The sequence below is a fragment of the Salvelinus sp. IW2-2015 genome, unplaced genomic scaffold (genome assembly GCF_002910315.2).
Source record: "Salvelinus sp. IW2-2015 unplaced genomic scaffold, ASM291031v2 Un_scaffold2684, whole genome shotgun sequence".
Taxonomy (NCBI): Eukaryota; Metazoa; Chordata; class Actinopteri; order Salmoniformes; family Salmonidae; genus Salvelinus; species Salvelinus sp. IW2-2015.
Genome location: NW_019943990.1, coordinates 23541 through 39854, shown reverse-complemented (window position 1 = coordinate 39854; position 16314 = coordinate 23541). Strand labels below are relative to the sequence as shown.

General features: G+C 46.4%; 1 protein-coding gene across 1 annotated transcript in view; it reads right to left on the bottom strand.

The window, feature by feature from the left end:
• mylipa (myosin regulatory light chain interacting protein a) overlaps window positions 1–14384 on the bottom strand; it is a 50483-nt gene extending 36099 nt beyond the window's left edge. Inside the window, 4 exon segments of the mRNA XM_024141720.2 lie at window positions 13815–13841; window positions 13843–13881; window positions 13883–14002; window positions 14341–14384. Of these exon segments, the coding sequence (XP_023997488.2) occupies window positions 13815–13841; window positions 13843–13881; window positions 13883–14002; window positions 14341–14384 (230 nt within the window).
• Between the last annotated feature and the right edge of the window lie 1930 nt (window positions 14385–16314).

The window sequence follows — 16314 nt, the reverse complement described above, 5'->3', positions numbered from 1 at the left end:
AAAAGACTCGCTCACTCCATCCTGGTCGAAGACGGCCTTCTCTAGCATTCCAGTGAAGCCAGCAGGACAGTGGGTCTTTCTGATCGCTGTTTACTTGATCAAGTAATATCAAAAAAGACCGGCGATTATGTTAATCGAGGGAAGAATTATCTGAATCCTAATCGAAAATTTTACCAAGTTGGGTCTGCTTTTACTTTATTTTTGGGAAGAAAGTAGTGTTCGAGTAAAGGGAGTGTTTGTATGGAGCATTATGGGAAATTATTTTGTAGTACGAGGACATCCACAAGAGGAGCCTGCTTTCTAGACAAGAGGGTCCATTAGTCTTGGTTCCTGGAGAGATTCACATAGTTAATAGCGTAAAGCTTGTGAGATCGCTGGAGACCCACTCTCAGATTGTATCTCTTGCAAACTACATTCTAGGAGCGCATAGCATTAAGTCAGTAGAAAAAATAGGGTTAAAGGCTGGTGGGGCAAAAAAGAGTTCTGAATAGACTGGGCGCTTCTTGGGACGAAACCATCACAGTCACTGCGGCCTGGGGGACTTGTGGGAGCGATGAACTGCATGGAGGTAATTGCCTTCCAGGATCTCACTCAGGAGTGAAAGAGGGGTGAGAAATGCTTCTTGGTACAGTCTGTGAGGGGTGTTAGGTACGAAGGCGAGATTATCCCTCTAAGGAAGAGAGTGGAGGGGGTACCTAGGCCTCACCGTTGTGTATTTCATAGGCTTCAGAGGTATAAAATAGTTTTGCAGTAAAAATCATGAAAGTTCAACCATTAAGATCCTTTACTGGGTGGGTGGCATATAGTGTAGACAACGGTCAGGTCCTCTGCTGTTACGGGGAAAGTAGAACATTGATTGATACGCTCTCACCGCTCTTCAGCCTTTTCTTTAATTGGTACACGCACAAATGAAAAAACACCCTAACAACGAAAACACACCAAAAAAAAAAGAAAAAAAAAAACGAAGGAATAAAAAAGCAAATACAAAAGAGAAAATCCAAAAAGAACAACAAAATAAACGTGCTCAAATATCCACTACTCTATGGAGGGGCCTATTTGCTGATAAGGTAGAACTACATGGTATGTGGGAGTCTGTTTAGTAAAGTAAAAAAATGACAAATGTATCTCCGCGACATGTTTAAGCTCCAAGTTCAGTTTAGGCTTTTGTGCTGTCTGCTATATAAAGTTTGAGGTCGGGAATGGATGTGGCTTCTGCGGGATTTGTTTAATGGGGTCTAACTTGTTTTCACACAGGAAACGCATTACAGCTCCCATCTATCAAGATCAGCACTGTGTGCTTCCATAGGCTTTTTAACTTAGAGGAAACATAGCTGACAGACTTATGAAAATGGACCTTCCTCAGCATGTGGAATGTTACAGCCATGTCGTCACCAACCATTGTTGCGCCAACGGGAGCAACAGGAGCATCCCCTGTGTGTTATCTTGTGTGTATGTTGTCTACATCAATGGTAGTTGACCACAGTACCAATGACAGTCATGGAGAACAAAGCTTTGGTGCTGGTTGGAGCCAAAAGGCAATCGAGACGACGTTGTTGAATGTTCCAACTCTCACTTGACCGGCTCAGAAGATAGTGGTTAAAAACATAAGATATTTAGATAAGTTTTGCAGGAACCTTTAAAACTGATGGAGTATATCGAGTCTGTTAAAACACTCTACACTGGCAGCGGAAGCAGGGGATGTGGTATTTATGGGTCATTAGAGGCTACTTAAGGCTAGCGGAACGCCCGTCTGTGTTCAGATAATTAGCCGAGACGGTATGGTGAGGTGCTGAAGAGTGCTAAGTCGTGGCGATGGATTATAGTCTCAGCAACTTAAGTTATCCAAGGACCGTAAGGGCAGGGAATATTCCAATACACGATAGAATTATTCGTAATACGTAGATAACCACTACCTTGGTTTGGTAGAGTAGTAAATAATGCACTGGCATATCATGACAGTAATTATGTGAGTCTAAGTACAGGTGTAATATATAGGCAAGTCACCATTGAGTAACAGTTTAGTGACACTGTTATGAGTGCCCCAACTACAAGTGAGCTTATTAGTCTCGGTCTTCATGTCAATCTGCAGGATATCGTAAGTTAGTGTCACCTATACTCTGCTTTTGGAGTTCAGAAGAGAGCTTCCATGAACAGACACAGCTGAGTCAACTTTGCTTCAGGCCAGATCCTATTACGGAGGTTGTGATGTGGTGGGGGACCCCTTGAAAAGATGATTGACTGCGCAGGTTGGGTTCAGGAGGTAGCATGATAGCTTAGGAAATTTTCATGAGGCCAGCCTTCGGCACCAGAAGGGAAACACAAATGGACTAGCAAGTTTAGATTGAACGAGGGTTAGAATGGTAGTATTTTGACCGGATGAAGAGCAGCACGAGATATCTGCTGGGTTAGGCGTAGCGGTTGGTATGTTATAAGGAAATAAGCAATGTACGTCATGAGTTTGCCGGGTGACCATAACAGTGACTGCGACGAGCCGGACAGGGGTTAGAATCAAATAAATCTCCAGTCCCATAGTTGTGTCTAGGCCCCACTGGCGGATCAGATATGTGTGAGTCACTTTTTTGTCCAACTATATGTAATTTTGGGTATATTTCCTCTTTACTGATACACGGTCGGGTATCTCGGTGGCGGTAGTTGACGCAGCATACCAACTTGGTTTGATGATTAGTTTGAAACGTTAAGTCGAGAAAACAAATATGGCAGTGACATGCATCCACCAAGGCTCGGGGGAGTTTGGGGCATGCTGCGAGAGGGAGACCAGCCAATCGACCAGGAGGTCGTGTGATCTCTTGTAAATGGGATGCGACATGCAATGTCGAGTGGCTTTTTTCTCTTGTGTTAGAGCGACGAGTAGGTATACGACAGGCTAATTTTTAAGTATGCTTGAGCTCGGGAGCTCAGAGTGCGAATGACCCTACCCTAAGACATCGGCACGGTGTTTCCATGTTCCAATAGAGTTTGTATAAGGTACCTAGTGGGCGATGGTAGGGGATCACGGCGTAGGATACTATTACGTCACTTGCGGAGTGACCTCGGCTTGTTGTGCGAACAGGGGTATAATGAGAACCAGCAGCTGAATAAGTTCCTCTGTTTGTTTATGCACCTGGGTGACAGTCATCGTTTTTCTCGTGCCTTGTCGGTACACTAGTGGATAGGTACTTTAATTGAATGTGCTGCGTGTCACATAAAATGAATCCCAATTAGATATGTCGTGTACAGTTAGAGCCCTTTCTGACATTCACCTAATCCGGCACTGGTGTAGTGTTTGAAAGGAAACCAGGAGTAAGTTGCTGACTAGCCAGGTCTGACGGACGTTGCACCACCCACAGACAAACTTCCGACATATCCTCCGTTGGAAGCTTCTATTACCGACCCGTAGCGAGCGGCAGATCAGCCCGGAGCGCGAGTGGGGTGGGGGTCGGGGGGCTTGTGTCAGGAGTGGTGAGGCGAGGGCTGGGGGAGGGGGTCGGCGGCTCATAACATGCACCATTTAACACCGACCCTGGCCAGTCTCGACGTGCTGAAACCATCATCGACCAGCAGGCATTTACACACAGTTAACGCCGTCCCCGGAGGTACTGCGTGACTGGTCGCTTCATATATAGATATATATATATTTCTCTAATGGGTTCATTAGGACTCGTGTGCAACAGCGACTATGTTATTAGGGAGATACTGAATCGATTTTTCTATCTCTTCGTACCGATTGTATTCGTGTTGTGTTGGGTGCGGGCTTGCGGGGGGTGAGGCAGCAGAAAATATATATACGGGACATGTTTAGCCACACGCTGTTCTATATCGTCTCCCTAATGGCGCCATAAGAATATGGGTCCGCTCGATCCCTCACTACGAGGTCTTCTTCTTTCTCGAGATAGCATTTTGCTCGAGGCGCTTATAAATGTTCAACAGCGTCCTAGAACGCTCTATCACGTAAGAGGGTGTCGTGGTCGAGTCACGCTTTGAACTTATACAGATTGAGAGTCACACAGAGAAGATATAAATCGAAGTGAGCTCCTCCAGTCATGTAGGCACCATAACTAGCCTCGCGCCAAAAAACAGTCATACTATCAGAAACATATCGTACGGGCCTAACCGGAGTCAGGTAGTATGTAGGGATCCAAAAATTGATTGCCGCTGCATGACTCTCCCGAGAGGCTTCGCTGGCTCTCACCGCTGGCGCTGCTTGGCCCTTCCTCTTGGAGAGGCGCCGGGGCTAGCGGCAACCCACCGTTCTAATCGCACCTCCGGGGGTACGTCGCTGCCCTCGGAAAGGATTCCCGAAGGCAGTGATGAGGGTGTAATCAGAAACTCCCATTCAGGACAACGGGGTAGCCAAGTTTTGTCAACATTATATAGATTCCACATTCCAAACTTTAAACACATGTCAGGGTTTTTTTGTAAACAACACAAATCAAAAGGCGCGAGTTGTCGACTGTTCTATCACTGTCGCCCTGATCACCGCTCGGGTTGGTGGTGCTTTCACTTGGCCTGGCCCATGACTTTCGCACATACTCTGGTACACAAAGCGTCGAGCTGTGGTGGTCCACTGGGTGGTAATGGTAGCTCTAGGGCTGTTTATTTCTGTCACTTGCTCGCATTTATTTCAATAGGGTTGAATGGTGGGTCGTTGAATTGGTGGTGGTGCTGGCTCACTTGGGGCTCGCTGGCCACTTTGGCCCCCTGGTGGCGGGTCACGGGGCTCGCGCAAGATACCTTTTGACCTACGGAACTGTTATTTGCAGGGTCTGAGATCTTCAAATGTGGAACGTTGGCGCACCCGTGGGTCCTGCGCAGAAAAGATATTACTCACCCCTTTCTCTTCCCTATGGGGCGAACCCTGTCGCCCCCGGATCTTTCCTCTCCTTTACACATGTACGCCATGCCAGGTTGTTGCATTTTTGTTTCTCAGTTTTTTCGCATTCTTGTATCTGGACAGGCGTGTTCGCTCCACGCCCCAGCCACTGAGGCTCACAGTTACTCCCCCTTTCCTCTCCCCAACCTAGCCACTCCACGCTTTCTCCATACCATGGCCCCCAACACAACTGCCTACGCACGACTCTCTACTCTGCTGTCTCCCTGCAGACCTGTCGCGTTGTGGGCCTTAGTGTCTTCGGCGTTCTTTTCGCACCGACATTAGCCTCGACCACTCGCACATCCCTATCTCTAAGTATAGATCAGTCTTTATTCTCGAGCAAGCTTATGCTGCTATGGCTTTGTTTCGGCTCTGTTGCCCGGTGTGGCCTGGGGCGGCCGGCTTCTGCCAGTCTCTTCGGGACCTTGGTTAGGGAAGTACGTTATTGCCTTGTATATGCCGCCACCACATTGGCTGTTGTGTAAACTGTGGCAACGTGCTCCGCTGAATCTGGTTGTAACGCCACAATAGCAACGCCTGGGACGCACACAATAAGAGCTTGTGAAATAGCATTCATCGGGATAAGGTATCATTGGATCTCTTGGATGGGACATTTCAGGATAGATCGCCGACAAGATCCAAGCCATCCTAACACGGAAACAAGCAAGACAGTGCGGGGAGGACGCAGCCATTTGCCCGCTTGGGGTGGTGGCCTCGTTCTTTCATTTCGCTAAGTCGCATCGCAGGCATGTCAGGTTGGCTGGGGTATTTCGGAAATCAGTTGTATGCATTTACCATTCCGGTGTTAATAGTTTGAATCAGCATCTGTTCGTCTTCACATAACCTTTGAGTTCCTTGTTGTACTCACACTGTTCAATTGTGTGCGGCGGGCTTAATAATTCCAGACACAAAAAACCGGGCCTCCGTGCATCGAAAAAAGCAGCAACTGGTGCACACTACACCCAATTCTGACGTACCACACAGGTGGATGAAAAGCGTCACCATCGTGTGGTACCTTCAAGGGAGCAAGGAGCTGGGGCCGCTTATGGCGAGTTCTACTCGGACCATATCCTAAAGCACACGCACAATTGCATGTACTGTGGTATGTGGGATATGTACCGGGTCTGCGATTGGTGCTTATTTGTCGGGCGTGGAAATTATCATTTACTCGATTTGGGCCACCCCGTCCCCTCACCTGGACCGCCTTCCTTATGATTTTGGGAATCAGTAACCATACAGGGACGGACACATCGGCGGAGAACTGTAAGAAAATGGTTGCACGACACGGATTTGCTAGCATTAGGGTTCTTCGTAGATCAAATGGTGATTCGGGGAGTCTTTATGCGGATGACGCTCTTTCATCATCGCACAAACTCTTATCCAGTTCGATCCTTATAGGAACGATGAGCCACTAATGGGGCATGACGATGTCACGTCCTTCGTCCGCACAGATTAAGCTAAATGGCGAGACAGTGTAGCTCGGGCCTGAGATCTCGGGGCCACTGAGGTTCGAGTGCTCTGTGCTTCAAGCTACGTCCTTCCCTGCCAACACTATTCCTGACACACCATTACAAATAGCAACCATCTCATGCCACATTCCTGATGACCCTTTCCTACTAGCACGTGTGCACGCAAAGGAGGGGCTAAGTGTCGTGTCGGGAGATCAACTCTCAGACTCGCATTGCTTCAAAGGAGTCGGTCTTAAAAGAATCGCTTCCTCCTGGCATTTTCTTTTAAGAAACCAACACACTTCGTTGCCTCTTCCTGCGCATTTTCTCTACGCTGCGTCCAATATCCGGTGTGCTCCCGTAGTTGCGCGTTTTCGGGTCCCCGGATTTTATTCACACACTCTAGCGGATAACACATCAGATCTGAGGAAGAGGAGCGCCAACGAAGCAACAATCTCAGCCAGGGGCTTCCTGGGTCCCGTCATTTTACAGCCACAACCAACATCAGCTCTTTTCCCACGCAGGATTTGCGTTTCAACACTGAATGCAACATAGGGGCGGGTCAAGAAGGGCTACAAACTTCATGTTTTGGCTCGAGTCTAACATCACTGGTCAAATTAATGAATGGGTTTCGGCATGGGGGTAGCTTCTTCTCTTTGGCGTCCTTTTATCTGCTGCGCATAGCACACACCAAGGACCCATTTACAGGGGAGAGAAGCATATGACGGTTGGATACGTAATGCTTACTGAGCATGGTAGATATTTAGCGGTGGGAGGTCTCAGGGTGCGGTCATCAGGGCACCACACTTATATTCCAATTAAGATTGTTACCCACCATAAACGCTTCGCTCCGCCTAAAGAGCCGTCAAGCGCTATCAGGTTGGTGAATTGGCCTCATAACCGCCCCAGTGTGCCTCAAGCCTTTTTGTGAGCACACATGCCACCCGAGTTACCCATGCGTTTCTGACACGCTGTGGCGACGGTGAAGCCGCTGATTTTACTGACAGCGACGAGTTCGTGAGGTGAAGTGTTCGGCTTCAATCGACTTAGCAGGCAGACCGATGAACAGATTTGGAGGACTTAGAGGGATTGGGCATAGCAGGGCATTCACTGACTCAGCATGCGGCGCTATGTATGGGACCCTGCTCGATCTTTCTTATAGGGCCCTAGAAAAACGAGAGGGCTGCTATGTGTTACGCAGACACAGTTGGGAGGCGGGCTGTGCTGAGGACCCCGGAGTTTGCCGCGATGTAAATGTGCTCTTTGGCAAGGCTCGTTTCCGCAAGGCCTCGAGGCTGCTTCCCTTCAAGAGGGGCTTACTCGGGTTTCTGCCTTGGACTTGTAGGCGCTTCACGTTAGTCATTGATCAAAGCTCACACTTTGTCTCGAGATACAATCAGGAAGCTTAACAGAAGTGCATGCGGGTTTTGTTGATAGGTTATGAAATTAACTGATTCTGCTAGTACGGGCTCCTTCCTCTGCCACCCAGGTTTTTAAGGTGCAAGGTGCTAGGGATCTGCTTACAAAGCACAAACGCGAGGTGAACTCTGTGAACTCACCCTAATTCCAATACTGAGAGACACTGGGTTATGGATACCAACTTTGTTGGCCGCCATACTAGGTTTGTGCAGCCCGTTCGATGGCGGGTTCTCTGGTTCGGGCTTACTGGTTTTTTTCCATTCCGACCACGCTGCAACTAAGCGGCTCGTAACTCTTCCCGCACCTGAAATAACGACGTTCAAACCGATGTCAAGCCGCTCTGCTGTCCATGCCCGTTCTTGAGGGCCCGCATCTGATGTCATGACTCTTTGAAGGCTCTCTTGTTTTCACAATAAATACTCATGGACTTGGAAACATGCCATCAGACTGGGCCTTCCGCACCACAGGAGCTACCTTTTTCCGCAATTAAGGAATCGGGGGGGAAAGAAAAATGACATGTGAAACACCTAGATGCGTCTCGTTTATAAAAAAAGTACGACTGTGCAGACAATATCTGCATCAGTCATGTCACACCAAAGTACTGGAATAAGGCGGAAAAGCATGACCAGGAGGTGCATGCTAAGGGTGGGGAGGTTTGGTACTTAAGTGCCTATAAAGTAGGTTACTTTATGGGCGGCTGGGGATGAGACTTGGGTCTCATGTAAGGTGGACACACCCCCCCCAGTGTGATCGATCAGGCCGCTTTTCGATGACAACCTTTAGAGAGACACTGTACTGGAAGTGACTGACTAGTCGCCCCCCGCACAGGGCTTGCATCCGTTGGCCGATTCACAAACCGAGATAGGGACTAACAGAGAAGAGCTGTGAAGGTTAGTCTTGAGGGGCTTCACTGTGGTCGCCGGTTGATTTGCATACCCCCTCCTCTTCCTCATCTGCGATCAATAACTCATTGAGTCAGCTGGATGTCTTCTCCATCAAGGAGTGATGGCAGCTAGGTAGAGACGCCGCCCATTCTGTAACTTATTCTCAATGGGCAACTGTCCCCAACGCAGCAAACACTCCTCCTAACGCTCTCTAATTGCTATTCTATGATTCGTTCCTGCTCTTCTTTTACTTCCTTTTTTCTTTCTGCGGTTCAAATCCATTACTTCTCTTCTGAAACAGGCAGGAGGAGAGGCAACATAAAGACTTAAAAGAATACATTTCACACCAACAGAGAATTATGAAAAGGTAAAGTATTAACTTATATTCAATCGTCCCAGGGAAATCTTTCTCTTGATAAAGAAACTCATCGATTTGTTAAGCTTTATTTTTTTTTATTTTTGAAGTCGGTCATGAAAACGCCGGAACTTGATACTGAACGAGACCGTTGAATATTTGTTAAGACACGTTTGGAAACACTGTTAATTGGAACATTAGATTTGATTCCATACTGTGGAGGGAAGCAATGGGGAAGGCTAGTCACATCCGGTGTGCTTGCAACCAAGTGAAGGACAAAGGGAAGGAGGGTGAAAATAAAGTATGAGGTGTAACTTATATAATTTACTCCTGTGAGGCAAAGTACACATTGGCCCTTGTTACCCAGAATCTATTAGGATAATTAAATTCGGGAACCAAAAGAAACTTTCGAGACTATAACTGCATACTGGGAATTACCTAAATTTCAGGTACGTTTTCTCCTTGCCCGAGGGTGCAGGGCGGTAGACTCAAGACGCGAAGAAAAGATCTGATAAAGAGTAGGGGTTACGGTCACCCTTGGTCCATCTCGGATTGGAATACCAGAGGCGTCTGAAATTTGCTTCAACACGGTTACATAGACATAAACCTAATCAAAGAGGAAAACCTAATGTGTGGAGAATAGTCATGTTTTGTTCCTCAGTCAAACCGGCGGAAGTCAGCCTATTGTTGAACTTTTATACGACTTGGCACTGCCATACGGTCGGCTGGGAAGATCCTTCAATTAAAAAAGAAAAACTGATGATATAACCCTTAACTCTACTAAAGGGATTAGGGTTACCACGTAAGGGTGAGGATGCAGGGGATCAAAGCTAGGACTTTTCATAGATGAGGGAAAGCCTCTAGAAGATCTGGGGAGGAGAGAAGAAAGAAGGCGGGGTCGATTGGTCTCTGCAAAATTTCCCGGCATCATCAGTCACTGTAAAGTCAGCGTGTCAGAGGTCTTGTTATCCATTACAGCCGTGAAGTGCATCCGGTCAGGTCTGTTTATCTATACAGCTGGAAGGTCAGCGTGCCTCAAAAGGTCTGTTATTATCTGACGTCAGCGTTCAAAGGTTCCTGTTTATCTAGGTCAGACTGAACTCAGCGTTGGTCAAAGGTCCGTTAGTCTATCGCTGTAATCGCGTGTCAAGGTCCTTGTTGATCTATCAGTGAAGGCGGTGTCAGAAGGTCTGTTATCTATAGTGTCCTGAGTCAAGCTGGTCGGTCAGATAGGTCCTGTTATCCTATGCAAGCGCCGTGCTGAAGTCAGCGGTGTCGAGAGGTCCTCGTATCTGTCAGTGTGTCAGGGTCCTGTTATCTACGAGGCCGCGTTTGAGTCAGGCGGGTGTAATAAGGTCCTGTTGTATCTATGCGAGCGCGGTGTCGAAAGGTCTCGGTATTATCAGCGAGGTGTCAAAGGTTCCTGTAGTCCCTGTGATGCAGGATTATCCGCTGAGTCAGTGGTGGTCAAAGGGTTCTGGTTAATCTATCAGGGCGTGAAGGTCAGGTGTCAACAAGGTCTGTTATCTATCAGTTCAGTGTCAAGGTCTGTTTTATCACGCTGAAGTCAACGTGTCAAGGTCTGTTTATCATTCAGACCTGGTCAGGTGTCAAGGTCCTGTTTATAACTCGTCAGCGTGCTCATGAAGTGGTCTTGTATATCTATCAGCGGTGTCAATAGGTCTGTGGCTTGCGTCGTATACGATGCATGGAAGTCAGGCTGAGCTGGTCCGAAAGGTGTCTCGCTGTGTTTTATCCTTATTCAGGATGTCTCTGGTTAAGTCACGATCGCCACGTGTTGTCAATGGGTCTTCGTTAGATCTTCATACAGCCTGAGTTCAGGCAGTTGTGGTTGCGGTCAGTCGGATCTGTCTATACTATCAGGGCGTGAGTCAGCGTGTCAGAGAGGTCCTAGTTATGTATCAGCCTGAAGTCAGCTTGTCAAGGTCCTGTATCTATCAGCCTGAGTCAGCGTGTCAAAGGTCCTGTTATCTATACCATGAAGTCAGCGTGTCAAGTCCTAGTCTATCAGCCTGAAGTCGCGTGTCAAAGGTCTGTTATCTATCAGCCTGACGTCACTCAGCCGTGTCAAGGTCCTGTTATCTATCAGCCTGAAGTCAGCGTGTCAAAGGTTCTCTGTTATCTCTATCAGCCACTGATAGCGTGCAAGGTCCTTTATCTATCAGCCTGAACTCAGCGTGTCAAAGGTCGTTATCTAATCAGCTGAAAGTCAGCGTGTCAGGGTCCTGTTATCTTATCAGCCTGAGCAGCGTGTCAAAGGTCTGTTATCATCAGCCTGAAGTCAGCGTGTAAAGGTCCTGTTATTATCGCTGATCAGCGGTGTCAAAGGGTCCTGTTATCTATCAGCCTGAGTCAGCGTGTCAAAGGTCCTGTTATCTATCAGCCTGAATCAGCGTGTCAAGGGTCTGTTATCTATCAGCGGTCAAGGTCCTGAAAGGTCTGTTTTATCTAAGTCAGCGGTGTCAAAGGTCCTGTTATCTATCAGCCTGAAAGTCAGGCGTGTCAAAGTCCTGTTATCTATCAGCCTGAAGTCAGCGTGTCAAAGGTCCTGTTATCCTATCAGCCTGAGTCAGCGTGTAAAGTCTGTTATTATCAGCTGATCAGCGTGTCAAAGGTCCTGTTATCTATCAGCCAATGAATCAGCGTGTCAAGGTCCTGTTATCTATCAGCCTGAGTCAGCGTGTCAAGAGTCCTGTTATCTATCAGCTGAAGTCAGCGTGGTCAAAGGTCCTGTTATCTATCAGCCTGAAGTCAGCGTGTCAAGGTCCTGTTATCTATCAGCCTGAGTCAGCGTGTCAAGGTCCTGTTTCTATAGCCTGAATCAGCGTGTCAAGGTCTAGCCTGTGTAAGTCCTATTTTATCAGCCTGAATCAGGGTGGTCAAGGTCCTGTTCTATCAGCTGAAGTCAGCGTGTCAAAGGCCTGTTATTATCAGCCCTGATCAGCGTGTCAAGGTTCCTGTTATCTATCAGCCTGAGTCAGCGTGTCAAAGGTCCTGCTTTTATCTATCAGCCTGATCAGCGTGTCAACAGGTCCTGTCTATCTATCAGCCTGAAGTCAGCGTGTCAAAGGTCCTGTATCTCAGCCTGAAGTCAGCGTGTCAAAGGTCCTGTTTCTATCAGCCCTGAAGATCAGCGTGTCAAAGGTCTGTTATCTTTCAGCCTGAGTCAGCGTGTCAAAGGTCCTGTTATCATCAGCCTGAGTCAGCGTGTCAAGGTCCTGTTATCTATGCAGCTGAGTCAGCGTGCGTCAAGGGTCCTGTTATCTCATCAGGCCTGACGCTCAGCCACGTGTCAAGGTCCTGTTATCTATAGCTGAAGTCAGCGTGTCAAAGGCCTGTTACTTATCAGCCTGAAGTCAGCGTGTAAGGTCTGTTTCTATCAGCTGAAGTCAGCGTGTAAGGGTCCTGTTATCTATCAGCCTGAAGTCAGCGTGTAAAGGTCTGGTTATCTATCCGCCTGAAGTCAGCGTGTTCAAAGGTCTGTTATCTATCAGCCTGAAGTCACGTGTCAAACGGTCCTGTTATCTTCAGCTGAAGTCAGCGTGTCAAAGGTCCTGTTATCTATCAGCCTGAAGTCCAGTGTCAAAGTTGTCCTGTTATCTATCGCTTGAAGTCAGCGTGTCAAAGGTCCTGTTATCTATCAGCCTGAAGTCAGCGTGTCAAAGGTCCTGTTATCTATCAGCCTGAAGTCAGCGTGTCAAAGGTCCTGTTATCCATCAGCCTGAAGTCAGCGTGTCAAAGGTCCTGTTATCTATCAGCCTGACGTCAGCGTGTCAAAGGTCCTGTTATCTATCAGCCTGAAGTCAGTGTGTCAGAGGTCCTGTTATCCATCAGCCTGAAGTCAGCGTGTCAGGCCATTCACTAGAGAAGTTTCAACATGCTTTTTTTGGAAGACAGGATCATTTCTTCTCTGGTTTGTTTGTGGAAAAGAAGAACGATTTCAAAAATGAGGCTGACAAAATACAGAGCTAAGAGCATATTAAATGAGAAAACAGCCTTTTACACTGGTCTTTTTATAGTTATTTTAAACTCATGCATATTTTCTGAGTATGTAGTATAAGCATTTTAGCATTTAAACAAATTCACAACGGTGAGACGTGCCTTTGAGACTTTGTCAAAAGCCAAAAGAAACTAAAAAACTGAGAAATGCACAAGAACAAGGACGCTTCTCCTTAAATGAMAAAGTCAACAAAAGAAAAGAAACCAACAGCAAAAAGCAACAACAAATGTTTAAGTGWGCCCACTTCTCCTTCATTCACTTGAATGAGAGCCAGCAGGGAAGGTCTGGGGAGGGCTGTATAGCTCTCAGCAGGCAGGACCAGGCAGGCATAGGGACCCTGTGGCATCAGCAACAGAGCCTTTAAAGAGTTCACATTTCCTGGCGGCCTCCCGCCCTGCTCCGCTTGGCTCCACAATGACCTGTAGTAACCCTGTGTGCTGCGGGGTTACTGTAGTTCGCTCCACTGTAGAGCCTAAGCAGGAAGTCACAACTAACTTCACAGGATACAGTAGCTACAGTACAGTGCTGAATGATCTGGTTGTTTACCTTCTCCTCCTACAGCACATGACTGGAGTCAGAGGGAATCTGAACAGTTAAGGGTTGAGTTATGTAGTAATATGAATATTTAATGAGTAACATGACCTAGATTTATTTTGCTTTCTTTTCCAATCATAACAAGACGATGTAAGGACCTATTAAAGATGACTTTGTAATCAAGATAAGTGATGTATTTGTGTTTTGGTGTGTGTATGTGTGGGTTCGTGTGTGTGTGTGTGTGTGTTGTGTGTGTGAGCTGTGAGATACAGTATATCCATACCTCGTCTGTTCCTGGAGTATGAGATTGGTCCACAAAGAACTTGACTCGAAGCCGGAGTCGGCAGGAGCAGATTGTCATCTGTGTGACAGATTCTGTTCCTGAGGTTGAGCCACAGGTTCTCTCCTTTACTGCCGAGAAACTGCAGGCCAAAGTAGTCCACCTCTATGATTCCCAACTTCCTACCACACCTTTAGAATAGAAAATTCATGTGTTAGGTTAAACAGAGCGATCAGGGAAACAGTCAAACCCACAGAATAGTCATTCTATCAAAGTAAAACCTCATGTTGATTTGGTTTGTGAAGGCCTAAAAACAGTTTATGCGCATCTTCTGATAAACATGAGACTGAGGTATACATGTTTTTTGCCATTGACCTCCGTGGCTCGTACACAATCATATGCCAGGCCGTAAAGCCAGTTGGGAGCGTTGATGGAAAATACATTGGATCTTTTTCATCTGGTAATACAATCTCACTCGAGCGCTTCCCAACGCGCCTCTCAACAGCGACAAAAAGAAACAGAGTATTACCATTCATCAGTGAAGCATAACTCCAGACGGGACGGACGGTACATTAACGTAAGGAGCCACTTCCAGCGAGAGACATGTTAAATAAAGACGTCAGGACAGCCTTCTTCAACGGAGGAGTACATAACGTAGGACAGCACTACTCTCATGACGGGAGAGTACATAACGGCAAGGACAGCCTCTTCCAGACGGGACGGAGTAACATAACGTCAAGCAGCCTACTTCCAGACGGACGGACGTACATTAACGTCAAGGACAGCTACTCCAGACGGACGGATACATAACGTCAAGGACAGCCTACTTCCAGAACGGGACGGATTTATGACATAACGTCCAAGGACACCTACTTTCAGACGGAGTTCATAACGTCAAGCGACAGCCTACTTCCAACGGAGGTACATAACTCAAAGGACAGCGCTACTTTCCAACGGACGGATGGTACACGAAGCGTTCAAGACAGCCTACTTTCCGAGACTACAAGGACTATAAGACGGATTACATAACGTAATCCAAGACAGTACATCTCAAGTGACATCCTACTTCCAGACGAGGCACGAGTACATAACGTTCAAGGACAAGCCCTACTTCCAACGGGACGGAGTCTACATAACGTCACAGGAAATCCTCTTCAGACGGACGGCAGTTACATAACGTCAAGGACAGCCTACTTCCAGACGGGACGGAGGTACATAACGTCAAGGACAGCCTACTTCCAGACAGGACGGAGAATGAGGACCACTATGTCAACGCGCTGTGCATATGATATAGAATGGATAGAACTCATTAGAAAACAACACGATTGAAGCATCCGATAAATTCACATTGGTTCCTTTTATTTCCTGGTTTGAGGACTAACTTTACATCCTTTTTTTTCACCTTTATTTAACCAGGTAGGCCAGTTCTCATTTACAACTGCGACCTGGCCAAGATAAAGCATAGCAGTGCGACAAAAACACAGAGTTACACATAAACAAACGTACAGTCCATAACACAATAGAAACATGAATCTATGTACAGTCTTTGGCACCAGCAGCTCTGTGCACGCGTGATTGTAATTTATGTGAAAATGTATCACTAGCCACTTTAAACAATGCCACTTAATATAATGTTTACATACCCTACATTACTCATATCATATGTATATGTATATACTGTACTCTATATCATCTACTGCATCTTGCCATCTTTATGTAATACATGTATCACTAGCCACTTTAAACTATGCCACTTTACGTTTATATACCCTACATTACTCATCTCATATGTATATATTGTACTCTATACCATCTACTGCATCTTGCCTATGCCGTTCTGTACCATCACTCATTCATATATCTTCATGTACATWTTCTTTATCCCTTTACACTTGTGTGTATAAGGTAGTAGTTGTGGAATTGTTAGGTTAGATTACTCATTGGTTATTACTGCATTGTCGGAACTAGAAGCACAAGCATTTCGCATTAACATCTGCTAACCATGTGTATGTGACAAATAAAATTTGATTTGATTTATTAACTTTTTCAAAACGGATTTCGCAGCAATTTGGAACTATTGTATATTCGATGTTGATCTAGTCAACAATGGGAACCCTCATTCAAGCTTCACAATAACATTGCCAATTTGCCAAGCATGCACCGGGGAACCAAATGAACTGAAGTAACCTTGGCTTGACAAAGCCTTTCATCGCGAATATACTACCAGGAAACAACTCCCTCAGAAAGAACCTTAATAGTAAGTTACCTATTTAGGAAATCACCAACTTAATGAGTTTGATTGTGTCATCAGGAAAAAACATTTTTTGGGGGGGCTATTTCACGGAAAATATAGCCAACTTATTTTCGACCAAAGCAACATTGTTGCACGATAGAGGAAGCTCATTTGTATTGCTGTGTTATTTTATTTTATTTTTTAACAATAATAATAATTTGTAATGCTGTGTGTGACAATGTGGAGTAGTCTATCCTGACAGACAATGCA